We start from the raw sequence: 25741 nt of genomic DNA on the forward strand, positions 1-25741 counted from the left end.
TAGGGCATGAGGGTGAGTAGCTGAAGCAGACTGGCTTTTGTAGTAGAAGGGAGATTCTTTTTGCACAGGGTGCAATCTACAACATTTCATCGAGTAACCCCTGTACCAAGACAGTAAACAACATTATAGACCCTACTGCAATGTTAGAATATTAGTTTAGTACAGCTGACAGAGACTCGAGAAAGAAATTAATTGAATTTTGTTGGATTAAATCAATTTTTTTTAGAGGAGAAAAAACCCCAACATTGCAACCTTATAAGTAAAGGTTATTCTACTTACAAATTCCAGCACTTCAGGTTTTTAGGAAGGGATTACCTGAATCAAAAGAAAAGAAATACAATAGTGTGAGGGCAACAATGAGTTAAACTGAAATCTCTTTAATGGGGAAGATAAGCAGACTGCATGATAAATTGTTGCTCCAATATAAGAGAGAATGAGGAAGAAGCCTGGCAAAGAAAGTCAGGAGGAGCTAACTGTGTATTGTGTTTTAAATGCTTGCAAGCTAAGAACATACCTTGTATGCCTTCAAAATATTTTGTAGCCTGTGAAACACATTAATCCATACAATTCATCTGAAAGAGATCTATTCATATATGCACTGCTCTTTGTAGTAGTCACAGAGCTAGGTGGAAGCCTTGCTTTTTGACACTTTTATATATAGATGGTATATGATGGCAGCATCTTGCGTTATTTATTTGTAATTCTGGGTACACAGTTTGCAGTTTGAGGTTGAGGACCTTTGTACCATCTGTCTACTCTGTCTAATCTCACGCCAGCAAAATTCCTACTGAATATCACTGTGCTCATGAAAACCTTGCATGACTGCTCACCAGGACAGGAATGCCCCTCAGATTCTATGAAACTCTTACAGTTAACCTCAGTGGATGACAAAGCCCAATGAAAATGATGTCATATTTGCACCACTATGAATTAAGTGTAAAAGCAATTATCATAGCATCAGCTGATAGATCACTGATTCTCACTTGACTCTAAACCTCTCTCTCTCCTTCCTTCCCACTTTCTGAATATAAAAATATCTCTGTAACTTATCTGAATCAAATTAAGTAAACCAGTAAGTTAGTTAATTGATATATTTTAAGAGCAGAAGGAACCTCTGTACTCATGTGTTCTGGTCGTCATAATAAGGGCGTAGAACATAATCCAGTTGTTGCTGTGTCTCTATTATCAATGTCATAAGGTGATACCAGCATGAATCTTCTAGAGGGACACATAGACTTCATTAAAGGCTTCAGCCCAGAGCAGCTAAGGAAGCTGTGTAACTCTGGTTGCCTACAACATGTTAAAAGCAAGCATTTTGTTTCCTCTAGGAGTTTGTGCTGATTGGGCTTAAGGCACTTGTGAAATCTCTCACTGCCAAACTGAAAGGGATACCAAACCCCTTTCTGCCAGTGTACATAATTTCAGACTATGATGAGGGGGCCTAAATGAAAACAATAAAGAACTGTGTATTTCCTGAAGAAACAAATTAACATCTTTCCACCCTAAATTAGAGAGACGAATTGGTACAAACTTTGTAATAGCTTGCATCAAGCCGAACTAACATTGGTTGCTATGTTCTAAGGGGAAAAATTATTCCTCCTTCTGTTCTGTATGTACCACTTTTTGTTGAATATTAATATATTTAGATGTTAAATTCCTTTTTCCCCCACAAGGCATTATACAGTAATATATATGCAAAATATTAAAACAAAATTAGATTTGCCTACACATCAGCATTTCAAACGCTCATTAACACCAGGACAAACAAAACTCTGCATTCTGGTCCTCCCTACATCATCTGTTATTTGGATACACTAAGTATAATGAGGCAGAACCTTAATACTTTTTGGGAAAAAAAGAAGTTATTTTTTATCTTTCATTTCCAACAAGCATGATACAATGCCCTTATGCAGATTAGAAATCAGAAAACCCCAGGCTGGATAATGGGGACATAGATCCAGAACATAGGTGTCCCCAAGAAGTTACTTTTTCCAATATGTTCACCAGCACTTTATGGTGCTTCTGCCACTGCTCTCAGTCCATCTCCTTACTATGTTTCCTCATCTTTGTTTCAAACCAAGAGACTAGGGAATCTATTTTTCATTAAGGACTAACCTGAACATATTTATGTGGATGTTCCAGCGCCAGAAAAATGTAATTAATCTTACAAGACTTTTTCAATTGTAGATTACTACACATAGTAAATCTATTAATCTACTGTAGCCAGTACTGAGGTCAGTTGAGACCACCAGTCAGTGGCCAAATTTAGTCAGAGAGTAGCTTTGGGACATATGATGCTATTAGGTATATCTGGACAGTACAAAAAGAGAAGACAAAATGTGTTTCAAGGACTAGAATGCTCCTCAACAGCATGGACATTTTATTTTCACATATATTCAAACAGCTTTTACTGTGACCTAGCTATGACAGGTGGAAAGACTTAAAAAGCATTAACACAACCTATGCTGATATTAATTCAGGTTACTGTTTGTGGGGAAGTTTCTGACGGGACAAGATGGGATTGGAAGATAAAATATTCAGGAAACCCTGCTTCTAACCTAAATTATCTATATTTTGTGAGACCAGGCATTGTGCCAAATAATCAATTCACTGTTGTTCTTGTCTTTTCCAAAGTTATTCCCAAAAGAGTTCTGTTATGACAAAGTACTCTGTTGGAAAGGTGCGACATTTTCCATTTATTTTGTGTTAGAATCAACTACATAAAGGAAAAAAAAAGAGTATAAAGCATAACCAAAAAATGAGGGGTTGTTTTTCTCAAGAAAAAAATGAACAGTGTTGAAACAGAAGCATGTAGCTACAACAGCAACCAATATATTATGGTAAATTACAGCAAATTAGTTTTAAAATATTTAATTAAATCACCTTTTCTTTCTTGTCAGATGTAGTTAGAGTATTTTATATGAGATCCTTTATTTTTGGGAATCCTTTCTTGCGTTGTAAAAGTGAAACTTTTGATGTTACCTCTTGATAGCAGACAAAAACCAGAACAGAATAATTAAGCTTATAAAAAAATTTAAGGCCAATAGTAAATGTATTGGAAAGTACTGTATTCTTCTTTTTCTTTCTTTTCTTTCTTCACCAAGATCTTGAGCAGCTTTCAAATCTTTTTGTAGCTTCCCTGTTTATTTTCCCAGTGAGGCATTTCCCCACACAAAATGCCAGATAGGTGTGCATAAAACCAGAATTTGAGGCTAGGCAGCTATTGCTTTGATTTGTAAACTTTTCTTCATGCTTCAATCCCATAAATCTGTTAAACAAGATACCTGTACCTGTTAAAGAAGATATAAGTCACTAGAAAAAATCATGTTGATCTTCTCAGATATTTGCCATTCTCCAAGTGCCAACAGCAGAGAGTATTTAACTCAAGAGAGAATAAATTTTAGCTTGCAGGCATGACAATATAATAATATAAGCATAAAACCAACTTGTTTCTCATAAGCACTATACAAAGTGACAGCCCAATACTGACTAGCTTGAATCTCCAGCAGTGCCCAAAGATGACATTCATACATGTCAGAGAAGCTCCAGGAGTGTAAGGGGCAGCTGTCAAGATGGACTGTAAAGAACAAATCCCCTGGATTCCATGTGTACCCATAACATCTGTGATGAGACTCTAGGAAAGCTCCAGCCCCCTCCCGCATCCAGGGGTGCTTTGCAGTTCAAGCCCAGCTAAGCAGCACTCTTTGAAACAAGTTTTTTTCTGTTTTACACCCAGAATGAACGAGCTGAATTCCATGCTGCCATCATCAGCATGATTTTATTCCCTGTACCAGTCTTCTTTTCAGTCCTGTGAAAAATCAAGGTGAGCCTCAAAGCAACGAGGGCTCCACTTGGCCAAGGAAGGTAACCAGTTTCACCAACAGTACTACACTTTTGGGGATAGCAACATGGGAGGTTGGTATCACTTGTTGTCACCAGCAATCAAAGAATTGAGAATCATAACCTTTAAATAACATGCCATCAAAATCCAAATTAAATACCAGTCCCTTCATATTCTAAAAGTTTTCAAATATTTGTTGAAATAATGTCCTAGTTACAGGGGCCAGTACCAGTTTGTCACTACGTGGGTATAACCAAAACTGTGTATTCTACATAGATGATAATGGATCTTTTGCAGCAGCTGCCTAGGGCACATCTGACACCTCAGGCTACAAGCTGGGTGTTAAAGAACTCTGCGAGGCAGGGAAGTGTTTCTTTGTCTTCACACCAATGACTCAGCTGTGATAACTCCCCTCCAGGGAGGCATTAGCACCTTCACACCCTGCCTGAAGGGTCATCTCTGCTAATGGGCCATACTGGACTGGCATAATAGGCAGCTGCAACACCTGGACCATCAAAGATTCCAAAAATATCCCATGACTCACAGAGTTAAATCACCCATTGTGAAACTCCTTGCCCTGGGGGAGGTACTGGGCGTTCCCACATGAACATGTATAATCTTGGGGTTTGAGGACTTCTGGTACCACTCGTGGGATCCAGAGGAGGACCAGAACTTCAACCAGGACTGCAACTGTCACTCTAGACAAGACTGTGATCATTACTTCAACAGAACTGTGACTATCATCTGGACCAACAGGTTTCCTTTCCTTTTACTTTGCCCCCAGGGGATACGTGGTGCTCAGCAGAGGGGCTAACAAACACTGTTCTCTTCTTGTCCCAGAGAGCTGGGTTATATATCTGTCTTTGTGGGTTAAAACCAGTTTTCTCTGTATCATTGTATTGTAATCTTTTAGTAAATTGTAACTCTGCCTTGTAATCTCTCTCAAGTTGGGTTCACTTCTCCCATGAGTTTACTTTTAAACCAGGACAAATAAGAAGCCTAATTTTCTCAAGGCATCATCTTGTCCAGCATCATTTCTTTGCTATCACATAAGGCTCAGTGAGTTTGCTGTGTGGCTGATTCTTACACTTCTGCCTTGACTGTGACAGCAGAGATTTATCATCACATCTCTTGATGGCCAGAAAATGCTTAAACCTGGTTGTTGTTTTTAAAAATGTGGAAACGTTTATTAGTTTTAATCTTTCCCCAGGAAACTACTCAGCAAGGACAGCCCCACATATCAGCTGATTTCTACAATGGCCTCCTTGGGTTAGGAAAGATTAAGGGAGTCCTTGTCCCTGTTAAATGCACCTACTGCCAGGGAATAAATGTGGAGGGAGGTAGTTGGCTCATTGATATTGCCAATAACAAGCGTGAGCCAAGAAAGTGAGGGTACAGGAGGTCTCTACAGTCAGCTGCACAGCTGACTTGGTTCACTCACCAAAGAATATTTATTACCTAAATACTTCCCAAATCATTTTCTGTGCAGGTAGAAGGCAGGGCAGTGCTGACTGGCTGTGCACATGCAAGTTCTGGACATGTTCTCAGATGTGGAAGTCATCCCTGTTGCAATCCTCCTTGGGCAGCTTTCCTTAGAAAGGACCCACTTGCACTGCATGGACCCTGCTCGCAGGAGTCACAACAACCAGCAGACTGCAGCTAGTGCAGAAAATAAAATGCCAACATCTGATCAGAGGAACGAGGCCACTGAGATATTCACAGTGGATCTGTATAAATTCTAGATGGGAATAAGGATACTGTCAAATAATAAGGGAAAGCATCCTAGTTTAGAATAAACTTGTTTTTCTTTTTCTTAACACTGAAAGAGGAAACATGATTTACAAAGACTTTAACTCGTGCTTATGCAAAACATGGGTCTGCCTTGACATCTTATTTCTCTGGAAACTTCAAATATAATTTCTTCTTGCTTTTATCCATATGCCCTTAGTCATTCAGTGACTTTAATAATGACACAGTTTTAGGTCAGAGACCTGATACAGCTTTAAATCTGAAAATTGAAAGCCTTTTCTAATAGAGTAAGGTCTGTTATTCCAGCCATTTAAGGCTACATCCATGAAGACTTGCATCCTATAATTAGAATTTGTTCTCTAGGAACTGCAAACATAACAGATGGTCAAACAAAGGGCAAATCTGTGGTCTGCTTGGAATAAAGTTGAACATGAGCTTGTTTATGCCGTGTTGCAGAGTGAATAGAATACAATATGACAAAACAACTATGCTGTTCTTACTTGGGAAGAACCAGACAATGGAGTTACTGCAGAGCTGGCGATGGTGGAGTTGGCAGCATAGTTCATTTTAATAAATTGCATTACGTTAGATATTTAATTTGTTTAGAACAAGCCAGGATTCTTTCAAGTGAACTATATCATGTCCTTCTAATGCCTAAGAACAGTAGAAATCACAATGTACCTATACACATATACACATGCACACACACGTATACATTTATACTTTGTAGAAGTAGCAGTCATCAATAGTTAGGAAGCCACCTGTGTGCACAGAAGTTGTCCTTCCACTCCTTTTTGCTCATCATTCTGGCTTTCTGTCAAATCCTACTTCTATACCACTTATTTAAGTACATAAGCTATGCTTTGTATATAAATATGTCTAAATGCCTTAATCCTTAGGATTCCATCTCTGTCAACTGCTGCTTCCACTGCTAAATACACAGAAATTCATGTTGCTCAAGGCCATTGTTAACTCAGTATGGTTAATATCAAATATGCACAACAACTTCTGGCTCTTACTAGTACTTCTTAATATATGACACATCAAATATGTGTATCCAAACTGACATTATGCACTCCAGGTATAAATTTACCCTGTACATGTGTCAAATCAGTCATTTGTTGGCAGAGACTGTGTCACTCATCACACAAAGTATTGAGTTTGGAAGCAGCTATGGAATGGATGTAACAGGGACTGCCTCTCCCACAGGGCATCAATGATACAATAAATAGTTTAGCTGAGGTGGTAGAAATCCAGATCTTCCTACCTACCTATATGAGGCAAAAGAAATTCTCCAGCAAGACAGAAGCAAGGAAAGAAAGGTGTTAGCTGTGGGGAAAAAAAAAAAAAAGGTGTTCCCTTTAGCTTGGGTAGGAGCAAGAATGGGAAATAGAGTCAGGGCAACTAGAATTTTCTCACACTTCCCATAAACCTTGTCTGAACAATCAATTGTTTCTGATACTTTTTCTCCAGGTGTCTAGTTAAGGCATTAGGAGCAGGAACAAATCTTGACAGAAATACTGAAACTACCTGCTTTGATTTCTGAACAGAGATAAATTTGCGACACTGAATTTTAGTAGCAATTCCAAAAAAAACAAGGAGATACATTAATACAATGCATTTTAAAAGCCCCATATCATGTTGCATTTACTCCTGAAACATGACAGATGAATTTCTGACAGCAGAATACAATATGTATGCATTCATATATTTCCTAAGGAAAATCACCAGCAAAAAAAACTCAATCAAAGGGAGAAAAGCCTCATAAAGCACTCCAGCGTCAAGAGAGAGGGAAATTTTCTGGGAGATAATTTTGTGATAGCAAACCAAAAAATGCCATTACATACAAGCACAAAGTGACTTCTCTCAATCATGAAAAATAAAAACCTGGTTAATAAAAAACTGGGCACGAAGGAATCATCTTAGAGATTTGTTTGTTTGTTTCTTAGGCAATCACTTTTATATTAGCTTTGAAATTTCTGGTCCTCTAACACTTGTTGAAATTGCCTGCTTTCTTTGTTTATTGTTATATATGTGATATATAAAGGCTGAGAGATTTGGGGCTTAGCACACTAAGCTTACACTGGAGATGCAAGATCTTTGCTCAGGCATATCCTTCCCATACAGTCCAAAGCACACCCCACAGATGTTTCCAGGATCCACTGCCTTGGCCCAGCAGCTGACTGTGCACAAGACATATGCTGCTAAAAAGCCACTAGACAAGAGCACATGAAGGTCTCACTCGAGGGATCTCACAGTCAGACTGCAAAAAAAGCCCTGGCCATGCATCAGGCCAGCACAGTAGACAACTACTTGCATGGGAGGCAAGAGGAGGGACACACAGAGGAGGACACTGTGCTGACAGTGTCCTGGTAGGTCAGGAGAGTCTGCATCTGCCAAAAGAACTTGGTAGGGCATCACAGATGCTGATAGATGGTGTGGGTCCTCACACCTTGCTGAAAAGCTCCATAATTCCCCAGAGCCCCAGCTGGATGGCCAGACAGGAGCGGAACTAATTACTGTTCAAGGAGGAACATGATGGAAATGTCTGAATAACATAGTTCTTAACTTTCTTTTCTTAATAGAGAGACTACTAAAAAAGATGCTTTGTACCTCATCGAGAGTTCCAACTTAACATCTAAGTTTCAACTCAGTTTTCCATTCAATTAAGGGCTATAAAAGTCATCTTGACATTTGAGAAGTTAAGATGATTTACAGAATATGCAAGTTTGAGCTCAGTAGATAAAGGAAGCTGTTTTTTCTTTGTGAGCCTTATGAATTTGATACTAAAAAAAGGCAGTGTGTCCTGCTCAAATACTCCCTTTTACAATGCCAGATGGGAATCTGGCACTAGAAGCTGAAACTGGCAATCGGCAGGAGTCCTGATTTGTGGTGTGAAAGGCTAAATAATGCTCAGAAATAACTGTCAATCTCCAATAGAGACGGAACCATTTTAGTAAAATGAAGTCTAAGTAGCCCATCTGAATAATTTATTGTGACAGCATAATCTGCAGATTTCAGCTGTGATTACAACATAAGACTCCATTAAAGACTAAAAAGTACAGAGGCTAAAACTCAGAATAAATTAGAATCGTAAAGCCACTGTCAGCGAGAGGAGAGAAAAAGTTCCCAGCTGAAACTGCCTAGCTCTGTGCGCTGCAGGCACACAGGGGTGTGTTTTTCTAGAGTTGCTGGGAATTTGGTCCATGGATTTTGATGACAAGCTAGACATCTAACTAGCATTCTGGTTTGGGATTTTTTCAGAAAGGTGTTGGAACTCCTTGTGAAGTTAATGCAAATTGTGGGCATCGATGTTTCTGATGATTCAAGCATTTATGAATACAGCTTTCAATTTGGATTCCACAAAAATCAATGCTGGGACATTGCCACAAGAAAACTGAGATTTCTGAGGAAAGTGTCGTCTCCATAGATTACTGGGTTTTTAACAAGGCAGATTAACACAGTAAGTCCTTCTTCTCACTTCTGCCTCTCAACTCTATTACCAGTATTAAAGTTAGATACTAAATAAAATACTGAAAACACTGGGCTTTATGAGTGGAGCATAGTCAGTTAGTTGGGCTTAGCCCCTTTTCCTATAACAAGAGAGTTCTGCATTTTTCACTACTCTATGAGATGAACCCTAACTTACCCTGAACTGCTTTTTATGAGTTGGACAGCCGTATGAAACACACTGGTTTTATTCTTCGAGTTTGGAAGGCACAATTGCTTTCAAATCCACCCCCAAAACAGTTTTGGAGACAGCAGCTGTCTCTTTTTTCTCACACAACGGGGTCTCAGTGGCTTCTGGGCAGTTTATGATGAGCATAAATAAAGAAACCAGAGCTTGCTGCACAGGCTCAGAGAAGCACAGGAGTGAAGGAAAAATGAAAAAGGCAGTGGTCCAGATTAAAACCTGATGAGTAGAAAGGCAGCAGTGATGTTTACACAGATGTCTCCCAGTGGAACCTGTCTTCAGTCTCTCCGTGTTAAGGTTGTGATGAATGACATGGAAGGAAAAAAGACTGTGCTTTCAATTCAGCAAGGAGAGGATGTAAACTTACTTTAAAATTAAAGCAAAACCTAAAAATGTGCTTTCCTCAGCAAAAAGTGATAACTAGATTAAATCTCCCACTGAGAACAGGTCTAACAGGAAAGGGAGCTGTAAGCAAAAGATTCCTTGCAATTATATTTGTGTCTTCTGGCCATTATTGAGTCTCCCAAGATTTCTAAGACAGAGAAGAGAAAGAAACAGATCCAAATACAGATGAAGGCAGCTGAAAGATAATGCGGGTAAATTCGGACACCTAGGTTCAAACTGTGTCTGTGGGTTTCTTCTCTAGTCACATTCCCTAACCATATGGAAATAATAGGCAAAATGAAAGAAACAAAACCAAAAATTTTAAAAACAGAACTCTATGCTGTAATTCATGGCAATAGAAACATACACGTAAAAATAATGCATACAAGTAAACAGCTGAACTTCAGAGTAAACCCCCACAGTTTTTGAAGTGTGGTTTTCTATCATGTGCGCTTCCAGACTTAATTTTAAGTCAGACATTATTTTTTAAGTCAGACAATATTTAAGACACGATATTTAAGCATCTTTATTGCTGGTTGTCCAATTCTCCCCCACAGTCTGCTCCAGGGCGACATATCAAAGCTTTTTGTGTTGGCATCTGTGGCAGAAGTAGCAGTTTTTTGTTTTCCAGTTCTGAAGTACGTAATATGCTGCTGGATTAGGCCAACAGACAGTCTCACCCAGTATTGGTCTCAGTTGTGACAATAAAAGAGGTTATTCACGGGAGCACATGAGCCTCGACATTTTCTCATACTTTATTTTTAATAGATTCTTGCATATTCCTGATGGTTTCTGTTTATATACATGTTGGACATAAACATGTTTAATTGCTTTTTCAACCTGCTGACATGTCCTCATTCATGTCCAGTGGTGCCAAGCTCCAGAAGCTCACCACCTGTTTTCACAGCAGCCTTTCTTGCATCTGTGTTAAACCATTCTGCTTGTTTCAATCAGTGCTCTTTTTTGGGTTATTTAATGACTACTGATACTGCAGGCAGCACACCTGGTATCTCCATGGTTCTGAAAAACCCCAGTGAAATTCCCCTTCATACGTCTCCTTCCCTACCTTCTCTTCTCAGGAGGTATGGTTGCTTTAGAAATAGTGTTTTCATTTAACAAGTGCAATTTTTCAGAACTGGATATGATTATATAGTAATGAGAGTCCTTGGAAAGTACAGTAGTCAGCGATATGAAGTGGCATTTATTAACAGTAATTACTATATTTTTATCCCTGTGCTTAGGCAAAGAAAATAGCTGTGACAATAGTTGGCAAACCAAGTTCTCATGATATATTCCATTCACCAGCAACCCTGTGCTTATTTTGGTTGGTTCTCTTGCCCTTCACTGCACAACACAAGTAAAACCTGCTCTAGGGTGTAGCAGTTTGTAATTTATCTATCAAAGGTATTTATAGAGCTCTGGTCCCCAGAGTATTCAGGCTCTAGCCCCACTGGTGTGTTAGAAGAGAGGGAATAAGGCTTATTAAAAAGGATTTCTTAGTATTTTCACTGGAAAAGGCATGATGAAGCTGCTTGTATAGACCTCCTTTGAAAAGCTGGAGGTTTTAAGAAAATATTATTAAAGGAAATGTTGCAGCCTGAGTGAAAAAAAGGTGAAGAGGAGATAGCTTAAGTTGTAAAAAATATTCTGTTCGAAGTAAAAGTGTAAATAAAGCTCAGAAATCAAGACATTTTTTCATATCCAGAGAAAAATATTTCTTTTAATTTCATTTTATTTCATTTCAGTTACTTCTGACAGTTCCATTTCTGTCCAAAGCACCAAGGTCCCAAGCAAGCAAGGTCATACATACTAAAAAGTCATCCTGATCAATTAAAATCGTGTTTTCATCAATAACACTGGTTGTAAGGTGAGGTTTCTTACCACCTTGACATAGGAAAAGCTTATGGGGATTGAGGTCTAGTGACAGACGAGCTTTTAGGATTTTCCCCTTTGACAGTGCCTTATGCCTGTCCTCTCAGTATTCATCTCCTCTGAAAGAGCTGGAAAAGAAACAAGTTTGCCAAGCCACGCAGGCTGGAAAAACACTGGTTTCAGACTTCTCATCTCCAGTCACAAGACAAATAAAGAAAGGGGTGTCTCAGTATCTTACGGTGTGATTTATGCTCTGCTCAACACTGCTCTGAGTTCAAACTGACACTAGCAAAAACGGCTCGATGGGAGTCAAAGTCTAACCCAGACATGAGGTTAATGCTGTACATAAGCTTCATTAACACTTAGAAAAATTACATGCAAGAAAGATGTATGAAGGCTGATAGCTAGACTACAAGGGCTGGGTCTACACATGGCAGGTTTAAGCACTGTGTTGCTGAAGAACTGCGGCCTGACAGCCACACATTACTCCTCCTAGCGCATAAAGCCCACCCAAACACTGGAGATGTTGTGAACAGCCTCCTTCCCTTCCTTCTCCGTCTCCAGAGGGCATTGTCAAGAAATCTTCCTGGTAGCATTTTAAAAGCAGATGAGATTAGCTATGCATTTAAGAATAAATATATATAAAACAACAAGCCCTCAGAAATGAAAATCCATTTGTTCCTGCAGAACATAAATTCAAATACTATTCATACGCACTTTAACTCAGTGCTTGTGAGAAAAAAAAAAAAAGATTAAGCTATTTGCTGATTTACTTGACAATGTTCATGTGACATGTCCTGCTTTACAATAAAAAGCTGGCTACACAGCAGGAAGTGGCTCATTTTAAGGCAGATTCTCCTGCAGCCACCAGGTAGGTGAGAGTGAAGGGTTCAAAGACTGGAGGCTGAGGGATTGTGGAAAGATGGCTGGGAGTAAAGTTAGAGGAAACTGAGAAGTTACTTTCACACCCTAACAGAAGTTATAATGGTACAGAAATTAAAGGGATGACCACCCCCCACTGGGCATGTGCCCTATATTAAATTGCCTGCATGTTTAGGAGCAAAGCAAGAGAATTTTACACCAATCAGTAACACAGCTATGTATGACCAGAGCCACTCAAGTTCCATTTAAACGTAAAGAAATAGTATAAAAATAAGTCAAGAATGAGGGAAAAGTTAGGGAAGAGTCCATCATAGGTGCTGGGATCAGGCAACATGCTGAACCTGTGTTCTCCCCCATAGGGACACCTATTGGGTGAGAACCATACTCTATGCACATCGAATACTTTTATTGGGGATTAGAGCTTCCCTGTGTATTGCTTTGAATACACTTCTGCAGTCAGGTACTATCACTGGCAACCCTTGAACCTTAACCTGTCACAATTTTATATTTTGTATAACTAAAGAGTGTTATTCCCTAAACTGTGTGAGTCCTTCACTGGTGCTAGCAGTCGCTGGCAGTGAGTAACATACTTGAAAAGTGGAAAAGAGCTGGTGAGAGGTCATAAGGTGGGAAGACCTGCTGAGGGGTCTCCCTTATGCTGTTGGTGTGTGTCCCTGAAAAAGTCAGTAGTGTGATATATAAATAATTGTGATTCGTGAAACAAATGGGTGATTATATCAAAATAAAACAAACGGATTGTAAAACTTAATTACACCCCCATAAAGAAATAAAACAGACCCTTACAAGGTAAAGAGGCCTAAAACCTCCTTACTATCCTAAGAATAAAATATAGTAGAACTTTAAATCTTTAGGCGCCTGTTCGTCCAAGAATGCATGAATTATGACTGGTTGTAGAGATAACCCTTTTAGCTTTAGCTGTAAGAAAACCTATATATTAAATACTTAGCAAAAACCTGTAGAATGTATATGTATATGACATAATTAATATGCATGAAGTAGCTAAGATAAATACTAAACGTACCCTGTAGTAGGGGTGTGCAGATTTGGGAAACTGGTCCCATTTCTGTCACCCAGCCGGCTGCTTGCTTTTACCATATTATTCGAAACTTATAGAAACTAAAGACTTTGTTTATCACAGTAGAGTTATCCTCCAATCCAGTAGGACTGTTCAGTGAAGGGTCCCAATAATGGGACACTGGCAGACTGGTAGGGCACAAAGGTCTCAGCTTTCCTGGGGCACTGATAGGCAAAATCAAACACTAAGGTCGAGGAAATCTTTCCTTTTCACATGACAGGATATTAGAGGGTGAGACCTAAACACCCTGTAAGTAACAGCAGATGAAGAAGAGACAAAAAGCTGCGGTGGGACAGAATAAAACAAAACTTCCCACAGAAAGAAATTGAGCCTCCTTTAGAGAAAATTATGTCCTCTAAATCAGGAGACCCTTTTCCAGTAACCAGGAGTGGGCAAATGGGTTCATTTGCACAGTCCGAGGGGGGATGGGGCCGTGACACAGCATGGAGGGATCCAGAGACAAGGTTGAGGTGCAACTGGGATACTTTATTGAGGGGTGTAGGGGTTTTATGAGTTTCAGGTGGGGAAAGGGCTAGAATATGGGGTGGAGCATGAGACAGACAAATGGGGGAACAAATCAGGGTAGGGACACAGGCAAAGGGGGAGCAATGTGGGAGGAACCGGGGAAGGAAAGGGCAAATGGTAACTGTCTCCTCTCTGCAGCTTCTTCAGCCTACCAGAGAGGGGAGCGGGGAAGCAGGGAGCAGGCATGCCTGGACATGCCCGGGAGATACAAATCCTGGGGAAACATACAACGTGTATACTTATAAACACAGAAGAACTGTAAAGTCCTATCACAAAGTCCTGTCAATTGCTGTATGTTTTTCTCCACTCCTGGAACCTCTCCCATCCTGAATCTTGTTCCTTCACAGTTCATGGCATCCTTACTCAGCCCTACTGGGAGAGGCAGAGTTTTGCCTCCCACACGTGAGCAGTGGGAGGTGGGAGTGCCTAGCAGGGCATGACATAACCAGCTGTCCCATGGAGCTGGCTGGGAGGCACAGAGCAGGCAGCTAACCAATCCAAATGACTTCAGTTCACCAAAGGCTTTTTATCTGTCATCGCCACTGGAGCCCATGTTTTTTAACCTTGTAAGACAGCAGCTGGCTGTCAGGGTAACCCTACCAAGGATGAGAGGGGGTCTAGAAAGCTTCTCATAACAAATCAGGCTGGCATCTCTCTCCTTCAAAGTCAGAGGAGGAAGATCCTTGGTGAGGGGCACAGGTCAGACCAGCAGAAACCAAAGCTCCTGGGTTTGCTTTCGCCTGCTCTTGGCTCCCCCCCCTCCTGGCAATGTTGGAGGCAGCAACGTCACACTGGTGCTGAAGGACCGTATCTTATTAATTTGATGTGGTGCCAAGGCAGAGTACCAGTGAAAGAATGGAACAGCAATTTAACAATCTGAATCTCCATTAAGGATAGATGAATTTTCATGGGCAAAAGTGGAGAGGAAAAAGCATTATCAACCCCAAGCATTTGTCTTCAGCTGAAGACCTCAAAAGCCTGACACAAACAATGATGTTAGACTTTCTTATAAGAAGGCTCCAAGATTTTTTTATAATAGCACATAATACCCTAAATATAGGGTTGTTACTGACTTTTCTAAAAAGAGACAACTAAACCACAAGTGGTACCTGGTCCAAAAAAGTTAAATATTTAAACTGCATGTTCCAAAGAAATTTCCTCTCCCAGGATCATTCTGTTTAAAGAAAGAAAAATATGAATGGAGACTATACTGGGCATTATTTTTGATCAAACCTATGACTTCCTTTTCTTTCCAGAAAGTATTTTATAGGGAAAAAAACCCTCAAAAAAACCCCAAATCTGAAATATAACACCCCTCACAAGAAATTATCCAAAGTGTGAGTCTTGGTGAAAAATCAGAAAGGACCAAGAAGGACAGCCATAATCCCAAGATTAAAAGAAATGAGATATAAGAACAAGTTAGAAAACTATGTTGATAAGTAAGGACTTAATAGAATTGACCAAAATCATAAATATCTGAGATAACAGAAGATTCTTTTTTAGTTTCAGTGCAGAGGACTGGATAAGGAGAACACATATGGAAGCTAAAGAAAAATAAATTTAAATCAAGCTTTAAAAAATCACTTTTCATCTTTCATAGCAGTAAGCACATTAAATGACCTGCTGCTCAGAGATGTGAGGTAATGACCTTTGGATTGCTCAGGAAGGGGACTGGACTAGAAAGTGTTGTAAAATAAGAAAACTGCACTAAGTAAAATAGCTGCTACTTGCTGGTTCCCATGTGTTCTGTTTTTATAAATGTTCCTGCTTTAAATATCATCTACGCATGCTGGTAAATCTAACATTCTGCACTGTGATTTTTCAAGCTTGTAAAAATTCTAAGTATTTATTAGATCAAGAAAGTGACAAGTTTCTGTAAGAACTTGAGATTTAAACACCTTGATATTTAGGATGCAGCATTTAAGCATCATTCCACTGTTTTAGGTACATGAGAAAACAAACACTGCTGATCTCTGAACATATAACAACTGTAATCATGCTAATGACAGGAATCATAACCCAGTGCAAATGCTGAGAAATAGACCTGTCATGTATATTCTATCACATTTGTGCTAAGAGGGAAGTTTTCTTCAAGCTGAAACACTGAAAGAAGCTCTTCTGTACCATGAGCATTGCATGACAGCCTTGAAAGATCATTGTGCATCAGCATCTCTTTGGTGCCCTAGTAACCCCCCACGACCTGCATAAAGCAGGACTGTCTCTGCTTAGGTTTCCTGGAGAGTGGTTCTGCATGGCAGCTGTGAAGGACCAAAGGCAAGTCTGTTTTTATTTAGCCCTTATACTTTCTTGCCTGCCATATTAATTTAAGCTTGGATTCTAAACCTGCTCTGGCTTATGAATTCAACAAGGCACGCAGAGAAGGCACATTTGAAATCCTGCTGAAACAAGGTCTGAGTCACTGTTCCAGAGCCCAGTAAAATCAAAGTCTTCCTTGCATTTTGGATCAAAGCAAAAGCTGGTGGTGGTGGGTTTTTTTCTCCCCACCAGCTCCTCCAGGTATCTTTATGCTCTTCACACAGATTAGGCAAGTCACTCTCCCTTAGGAGCCTTGTCTAGATGGTACAGAAACTAAACATCCTTTAGCCATGAGAACTCACGTGCACTTATATGGAATTAAAGCGTGACAATGGTTTGATTGCATGCACCAACATGAACCTTTCTTCAAAACACAAGGTTAATAAATATGGTAATTGAAATTTGGCTGTTTTAATGGAATTCTCCAAGTAGAATAATTTTAAATGTCGGTGGTTTATCAGATTTTCCAGATGTTTGTGGGAGATCTTTTGTTTTCCTTGGGTTTTTCGGAGGGGGGCGGTTGTTGTATATGTGCTGTAATAGAGATGATTCAATTGAAACTGGTTTCTTTTCTCAAATTTTCTTGCAATAATAGGTACATATAGTTAGGAGTTTTGGTCATAAGTACAGATATGATAGAGAGCAGCTCATGTTGAGGACAGTAACAAACACAGCCAAACAATTTTCCTTTGGTTTCTTCCCCAAGAACCTTAAAAAGTTTGAAATATATTTAGTCAAAGTTATCAGACTCACCTAGGAAAAAGCAAGATTTAATTAGCCATCTCCTAAAGAAGAGACAGAATTTGACTTAAGTGTGGGGTTATTTTACATTCCTTTCTAAATGCACATCCCTAAAAAATGATTTTTCAACAAACTTCTATTCACAGCCTCTATTTAATTATGCAGAAATAGTTGTGAAGCAGTTATTCTGTTCTTCCTTTGATCCACTATTAGAAGCGTCATTATTTATTCAACTTTGATCATATATGTGAAAGTAAATTGAGGACAAACAGTGTTTTTTAAAAAAAGATAAGTCCAAAGATAAGTCCATTGTATTTCCTTGAAACAGTCAAGATATCATCTGTTAGATTTTTTCTGCCATAGGAAAAGTTCTCAAGACCCATTTATTAAAGGTAACTCAGAAAGTTTCTGCAATTAGTATCAAGGAGAAGGTAAGGTATCAGGATGGAGGTACTGGCTCAGCAGTTGTTCAGACTCTTTGAATGACTCCTCAGAGATACCTTCATCTCTCCACATGGAGAAATGCTGATGAATTTGCACTGCTGGTGCCTGTCCTTATCACTCTCTGGGAGCAATGTGTAAAGGAGGAAAAGCACTGGCCCACGGGTATGGTCTTGCACACAAAGGAAGGATGGCAGGGCAGTGTCATCCTCTCTATCTTGTACTCCCCACAAACTTATTCCACTGATTCGGTGTTTAAAGGGAAATTGGCTGGTAGAGGTATGCAGAACTGCTCACCACTCTTTTATTTGACTCCTTGTTATGTGGCTCTGTCTCAGGCTTTTTGCAAGTCCTCTTTCTTTGAGAGCCGTCACTATCCTATTTTAGATCTGAAAATTCTAGTTTAAAGAGTAACTTGTGAACAATCTCTCATTGTTTCAAACATTTTTTATAATTTCTTGAAGAAAGGATTACTGGTCCATTATTGCCAAGGCCATTACTACTGTGATTTTTTTGTTTGGGCTTTCTTTTTATATGAGTAAGTGTTCGGCATTTGCCAGTCCTCTGGGGCGTAATATGAAAGTCTATACCAACTTGATAGAAAAACTCTTAAAGCTCAGATCAGCACGGGCTAGAAAATGGACAGAAAGTGTATGTCATATTCATTGGTTTGACAAGCACATCTTCTCTTGACATCTTTAACCTCTAACAGTGAATCCGTTCTCCTTTCCATAAGAAAAAGGACTGGGCAAGCCTCTTTTTGGCATTTTCTGGTGTAAATGGAGGTCAGGAAATGGCCTTGCTACTGTACTGTGTTCATATTGCCTTTGTCTGTCCCACTTTTCTCAGGCTCTCCAGCTAATCTCATCTTTGGTTCTGCTTCCAGTTTTCAGAAAAACATTGAGGTAAAGAGGAGAGATTGTAGCAAACTGTCTACACAGCTCTTTACACCTGCATTTTGCTATCTCACCAAGGTGTCTAAAAAAAAACAACCTATACAGAGAATATAATTAGTACAGAGAATATACTAAGTAGTACATGTTACTGCACACAAGCTGTTTGAGAGGAAATTAAGAGCATTTTAGTTTATGCTTTGACTGCTAAAGCTTAGACAAATATTGATGTCCATGTTAACAATCACCCTCACTGAAGAGATATCTGAACTGATTTTCCCTTGAATTTTGTAGACAAGGAAATGTATATTTTTAGCAGATTATTCTTTAAACATGTAATGGGGTAAAAGATACTACTTGTTGGCTCAAAGGCTGTGTACCAGTCTTTCCTGCTTGTTTAATGTCGGTGTCACTGGGAAGCCTTGCTGTACTCCACTTCCTGCCTTCTCAGTGACCACTCACTGGTGCTCCTCCAGATGCCTCTCCTCAGATTGAATTCAAGAAGTGAAGGAGGCACAGTCCTCCCCTCATCTTTGACCTTTCCCTTCTCGTTTCACATTTTCCAAGTTCATTTTCACCATTATACTCCTTTGGAATGATTGAAATAAAGACTGTTTCAGTGTTCGGCAAACTGACTCGGCATCTGGCTCACCTGCTCTGGGTCAAATTCCAAATTCTTCATTCAGACAGGGCACCTGTGACCTGAAACAGTTGCTTTGCCCTCCACTGTATGGGATAAGCACCTCCAAGGGATTGTCTTGACCTCACTGAATTGCCTGGAAGTCATGTGCTGCATTTCCTATTTCATCATGTGCCTGCCTGGGTGCTGCTGTTCCTCCCTCTCCAGCAGGCACAGAGTGCATCCCACTACCTTGCTCCCCACAGAGGCTGCTGCTACCCTTTCTGCTGCAGAAACTAGAGAACTGTAATGGATACCTCTGGACATGCTCTTAGTCCCGCTCCTGAAGAGCAGGAGCAAAGATTTATTTCACAAGCAAGTCTTAGGAAAGGGAAGGAAAGAAGTTCCATCCCTGATCCCACTCCTCATCCATGCCCAGATCTATCCAGATCTTATTAAAACTTCTCAAAGAGAGAGGGAGAAGGGCTGTGTGTCTTAAGAGTTCTCTGTGCTCTCAATACGGTCACCGTTTGCCCTAAAATGGTGGAAAGAGTGAGAAGAGCATTAGGTCATACCTGTACCATTGCAACAGTTGATATTTTAAAATTACAAGTTTAAATGAGAAACATCAAATATAAACCTTGACAGATGCTTACTAACGTTTTCTTTATTCATCTGTATGAAAATATAACAAATACTTCAGTCTGACAGCTTTTTTATTTTTTTTCCTGAAAAATTAACAGAGCTCTTCCTGTTTGTTCACAGCAATAAAGAAATTACATACATATACATAATTAGCAGTGATTTAAATATAGAAACATATGGATACATGGAGGAAAATATTCCTATATGTGCCTATTTCGGTATTTCAGTGGGTGTTCAGGTTATTCTGATAGAATTACATTAGAAGGAGAGCACATATATAGAATTTTGTCAATTCTAATGCAGTTATTTGACTTGCATAATGGTGCATAATTATGTAATTCAGGTAAATATACTTAGTACTTGTAATATGCAACTATCTGGCAAAATGCTATTCAGAAATGCCAGCGCATTGTGGTGACACACACAGGCCAGTTGAAATAAGGCAATCACAAAAGTTCTTCTTTGTCCCACTTCTCACATGAAATGCCCATTTTCTCACTGCACTGAAAATTTACCCTTGCCCCTGCTGCCTTGCTCACACTCATGTTAACATTTCTTTCATATCCACTGACATCTTCTTAAGAATTTCATTGCTAATTGTTTTCTTCTATCAGGAAGTAAAACATTGCTGGCATTTCTGATCTTATCTAACCATGCACGGCAAGTTTTTCATTTTCCAAGGGTTTACATTAATTTTCTGGGTGGCTATTCAGCATGAGATAAGAGACCAAAACCAGCTCTGACTTCTGACCTTGGTCTCAACTCAATAAAGCACAAAAATTGCCCTTCCACTGCAGAGGCTTTACATCGGGTGTGGGTATCAAGGCATTGGGGGTGTGCAGGGGTGGCCCCTGCAAGAAACGGCCAGGGGCTGCCCTGTGCCAGACACAGACATTTCCAACCAGAGGAAAGTGCAACAGAGAGAAGCAGTTATGGACAGATGGCAAACCCCAGTTTCACACCACCCTGCACTTCTTAGTGGGTAGAGGATCGGGAGTGAAGCAGTAAAGCTGAGCATGAAGAAGGGGGAAGGAAAGGTGCTAGTTTAATGTTTGTAATTTTGCTTCTTCCTACTCTAATCTATTTTAATTGGCAATAAATTAAAACTAATTTTCGAGTCCTATTTTCTTCCCCCATCCCACTGAAAGGGGTGAAGTGAGCAGCTGGGTGCGAGTTTGGCTGCTAGCCCCGGCTAAGCCTCAGCAAAAGATTTTGTTTGGATGTTTGCGTTCTAAATCCCCCAAACCTAAGAGAATTTCCATCAAACTCAAAATTTCAGAAACAGGACTGAAGCCCTATCTGATCTCTGTTTTCCTTCTATTCCTGTTCAGTGAAACATTTCAGCAATCCACTTAGATGCAACAGTTAAGCAAAGCACTTGAGCAGGATATAGCCATTAATAATTAGAAACCTTCTTCATTTTACAGCCAAAGTACTGGTTCAGTTCTCTCTCTGCCATTTGCTGGAAGGTCTCCAGAAGTGCATCACATTTTTCTTACTTAGCTTTCATTCTCAGAGCACTAAACTGGCCTATATTTCCAGCTAACACATAGTTTAGCAGACCTTCCTCAGGTATCTCCAAAGTGAGGAGGAAGGTGGGCGCTCAGACACACACACACACACACACACACAAAATGAAACAGGAGAAATGAACAGTGGGATATAATTAACCATTGAACAGCTGCTAAGGGGAACTATTTGTTGGTTTTCATGAGCAAGAAATGTTACCACTGCATTTCCAGGGACTGTTGCTGTTCTTAGGGATCTGGGCTCACATATCACCATTTTGGGAAGTTTTAATTCATTACAGTGCTCTGCAATTAATTATGAACCTCATTAAGGGAAACAAGGCTTTGCTATGTCATAACATTTTGAAGGGAATTTGCAATGTGACAGACAGTGACCTCTTAAAGTGAACACAATCACCCTTCCTCTGAAACTCAGAAAGCTGCTCTTTAACACTGCAAGCATACAGGGAAAGCTAGAATTTTTATTTTCTTATTTACTTCTGCTGTGGACAGTCCCCACAGATATTTACAATGTAAAATATAAATTTACTCATAATTCTCAGAGTGCTTTTAAGGTCGGGAGATATTCTTGAAAAGGATGTCATTACCCAATCTGACAAGTTCATGCAGCAAGCATGTACTGAGTATAGTTTAATACAAACATTGTTGATTGAACTTATGTCAAATACAAGTCATCATTAAGAAGACATACATGATGGAAGAAAGAAATTGTCATTTAAAATCAACTTCATACTGTAGTTATATATTTTTAATATACCTTTAATTACAGTGATTACAAGCCCTTTTAAATTATCAACTAGGTCTTTGGGAATATCACTGTCTTCATCTCACTCTGCTTTAATTTATTGTTCCTAAAACGAGGACAATTAGCATTTGCAGCCAGCTGCTCCTCAAGACATATTCAAGAAAGGGGATTTGTTTCTGAAGCTCTTTCTCGGTTGTTTCTTCCTTTATATTTTTTACACAAACATATTCCACATGCTTTCTCTTAAAGGCCAACAAACCAACCAGTCTTACAGACTCTCTGACTGGCCATCACAAGTTTCTGAGTTTAGAAGGACTTCCAGTGGATGCCAGGGACATGCCTATGAGGACCCAGGTAGCCAGTCGTGCCTCTATCTGTACAACTGAGCCAATGTTTGTCAAGTATGGCAGCTGTGGTATGTATCCCTGTCCCAGAAACTGTAAGAATCTTGCACTCATCCAGTCAAGCAGAAGGGTCCCTGCAACTGAGAGAAGGGACAATGTGCCCAAATTAAGCGAAAGGGCAATGTGTCAGAGACAGTAAAAAAGGAGATATTTACTTGTCTTTGTTACTAGTCAGTCTTCTGGTCTGGTCTGTTGAAATACAACAGCCAGTAATAACACACATATATATGTTTCATCAGTTCTGTATTTAATCAAAAAGGAGAGATTTAGGCCTAGAGTTCCAAAAGATGCAAAGCTTAACTGCAGGAAGATCTTTTCCAGAATTTTAGATGACAAAGGAGTTTTGTGCTCTCACCTGGGCCGAGAGCTGGCACAAATAGGCTGAGTGTAGTGACCCATAGGTGACAGCGTGATGGAGACCATAGCATGAGCCTTATGTGGGCCATGGACCAATGTCTGACAGGACAGCATGTCTGAAACCACCACAGAAGTAAAGCAGGATGTCAACGTGGCCAGAGGGACTAGTAGCCACTGCTGACTCACGTCTATAATGACCCCCAGGGCCGCTGACAAGGGCAGCACTGTCACATGGATGTCCGACAGTGTGTAGCATCTGAGCTGGCACCATCATAGGCTGGAGCCAAGCCAGTGCCCAAAGCTCGTTGCTGTGACCAGCTGGAAGGAGCATCACTAACTCATTGAAGAGATGAGAGGGGCAGGTCTTGGTTGATGGAGGTCTCTGAGTGCAAGAAAAGCTGTGTCTGGCAGAGCCTGTCCCTTGCTCAGCCTGCTAAATTAGACTCAGCTTTGCAGCATCACATCATCTGGTGTCACTTTTCCTCCCCTCGGCATTAGGCAAGTCACATCATAAAGAATTGCAAACTTGGAATATTCATTAGAAAAAGACCCAGGAATATTTTATTTTTATCCTAGTAACAACCCTAGCAGAAAAAGACACTGGAAAGTTCTTGTTACAATTTTAGACTTTGTGCTCCTTTAGCACAAAGGAGCAGATAAAAAAGCTTAAATAGCTCTAGATAAAATCTTGTTTAGAAAAACAGGACCACGGTACAAGGAACACAGCCATCAGTCCCCCTAGGGGTAACAGGCAATGCTTTTCATGAAGTTCTGTTGACACAAACAGGACTGCTGTGAGTGAACTAAGGAGAATGGTAATAAATCAAGCTTAATGTAGCATTCTAAATTTCAGTGCTTTGTAAGAATTAGAGGTAGGTAACTGACAGCGGGACTGTGACAAGTGTCTGTTAAAGACGCCTTTGGTAGAGGACAGACAAAATAGCACTGTAAAACACTACACTTTCAACAATGGATTAATACCCATGGTTGCTTTTGGGCAGAACACCATTGGTCTCTTTTGCTTGAAATCAACACTGGTCATCTAACCAATGGATGCTTAATTGAATTTATCCCTTTGTTAAATGCATAAGAAAATGCCCAGGCAACCCAAATGGACTCCATTAGCAGAGTCTTAATGATTCATCTGTGTATTAAGGAGAAGAGAGGAAGGTACAAGGCATCATTTTCTCACAAATATGCAAGATAGTCATGCAGGAAAAAAAGCTAGGTTGACTCTTTCCCTTTAGTTTTAATGATTCCCTACCCTTTTTCAAGTGGATATCTGAAACAACAGGAGTAGAGCTAATGCTAAGGGACATAACAAATTCGAGATGTTTTTTAATCTCAGGTTTATACCTCTGAGACCATGGTCCTGTGATCATTAGTGCTTATCAAGGTGTTATGGTTACTCAGCAGTACAAATATGATCCAGAGCAGGCACAGGGAGATGGTCAAATTTATGTTTAATCACCTCCACAAACAGCAAAGGATTTATTCCAACTTTATGGAATCGGGAGCAATGGCTGCAGAGGACAGCTGAAACCTGATCTTGTGTAAGGCTTCTCAGTACAAAGTCAGCCCATCCAACTTTTATGGAATAAATCTGAAACCAGAGGGTGAGTTCATACCATGTCAACCCATTGTACCATTTTGAGTCCAGTATCAGGAGCCCCAAGCCAGACATACCATGCCATGCAACCACAGTCTCTGACCTGAAGTCCAAGCAGGTCTCTTTGCAGTCCCAGAGAGGTTAATTCACTTTTTAATTCACCTGAACTCTTTAGAGAGATTGTTGTCCATTGACTCTGGGCTAATTATATTAACACCAACCAAGGGTTAGTCAAAAGTGAAAGAGGTTTCTGATATTTCAACACTAAAACAACCAAGATTTCAGATGTGCATTATGCAGCATTAGTAATGCATGCAGCAGCAACAGCAGGGACTTAATTGCCTGGACAGAAACGTGAGCCATAATGTCCTCTTCATCCTCACACTATGACCCCAGGCTGGAAGCACTGAACTACACAGCTCGTGTTGACATCTTACAAGTCTCCACTGTGGTCTCATTGCATGCTTGCTTGTACATGCTGTTACATGTGGCAGTGTGCTGGTGTAGGGCTGGTGGCAACAAAGGAACATGCTGCAGTTACTCAAGCCTAAAACATGGCTTTTAATATTTAATTAAAAAGTTGTAGGTAAACACCATTTCTACTTTCAGAGGCCTTTCATGGACTGCTGCTTTTGGATTGGTAGTGCATATTTGAACTTTCATGGATCTTTTCATCATTGGCATGATGCAAGTCTGTTTGAGGGATATATTCCATTATGCTTGTACACATCTGGGGAGAAATTCAGTTAGCACAATGCCTCAGAATCGAGAATGTATTTTTCTATAATCCAAATGTGCTCATTTTAAGGGCAAAGCAGAGCCATAACTGTTGCATAACCCCCATACCACTGTGATTTTCCTCACTCCTGTGAATGATCTGAGCTGCACAGCAAGCATTTTGGAGCCCTTTTTAACGGCAAACACAAGCCTGTTCTTTACGTTTGCCTTACTTTCCTCATTTGCTTCTTGCAGTAGGGTTTTTCCTGGCTCCAGGGACAGCAGAGATGAATAACACAAAACTAATATTGGAAACATCTTCAGATAAGCAGCATCCACGCGTGTGGTGCTCGCAAGCCACGTGCCCTCCAGCAACAGTGCCAGGACATCCCTTGCAAGTAATTGGAAGAAGGAGAGGTATATGATAATGTTTACATGATTATTTTCCGTCACTGGTATCTTAAGGGTAGGTTAAAATTATTCTCAGGGTTGAGAATAATAGTTCTATATTGTTGCAAGGCCTAAGGAGCTACAGCAGTTTGAAAATAAGACAGATATTACTTTTTCTTGAGTTTTGGGCTCATCTGTAAGATAGTAAACAAGTTGGACAAGTTGGATAGTAAACAAGTTAGGAGGCCGCAGTTTGCTACACAACCATGGAATTGTATGGTTCTCACAGAGG

At 40.0% G+C, this 25741-nt stretch overlaps 1 protein-coding gene across 1 annotated transcript in view; it reads right to left on the reverse strand.

The window, feature by feature from the left end:
• Positions 1 to 285: 285 nt before the first annotated feature.
• UBE3D (ubiquitin protein ligase E3D) overlaps positions 286 to 25741 on the reverse strand; it is a 135643-nt gene continuing 110187 nt past the window's right edge. The window contains exon 10 of the mRNA XM_051777962.1: positions 286 to 315. Coding sequence (XP_051633922.1) covers positions 301 to 315 — 15 coding nt within the window. The 3' untranslated portion in view covers positions 286 to 300. The remainder of the gene's footprint in view (positions 316 to 25741) is intronic.

The sequence above is a fragment of the Manacus candei genome, unplaced genomic scaffold (assembly GCF_025592945.1).
Source record: "Manacus candei isolate 608988 ecotype Guabito, Panama unplaced genomic scaffold, ASM2559294v1 h1tg000011l, whole genome shotgun sequence".
NCBI lineage: Eukaryota > Metazoa > Chordata > Aves > Passeriformes > Pipridae > Manacus > Manacus candei.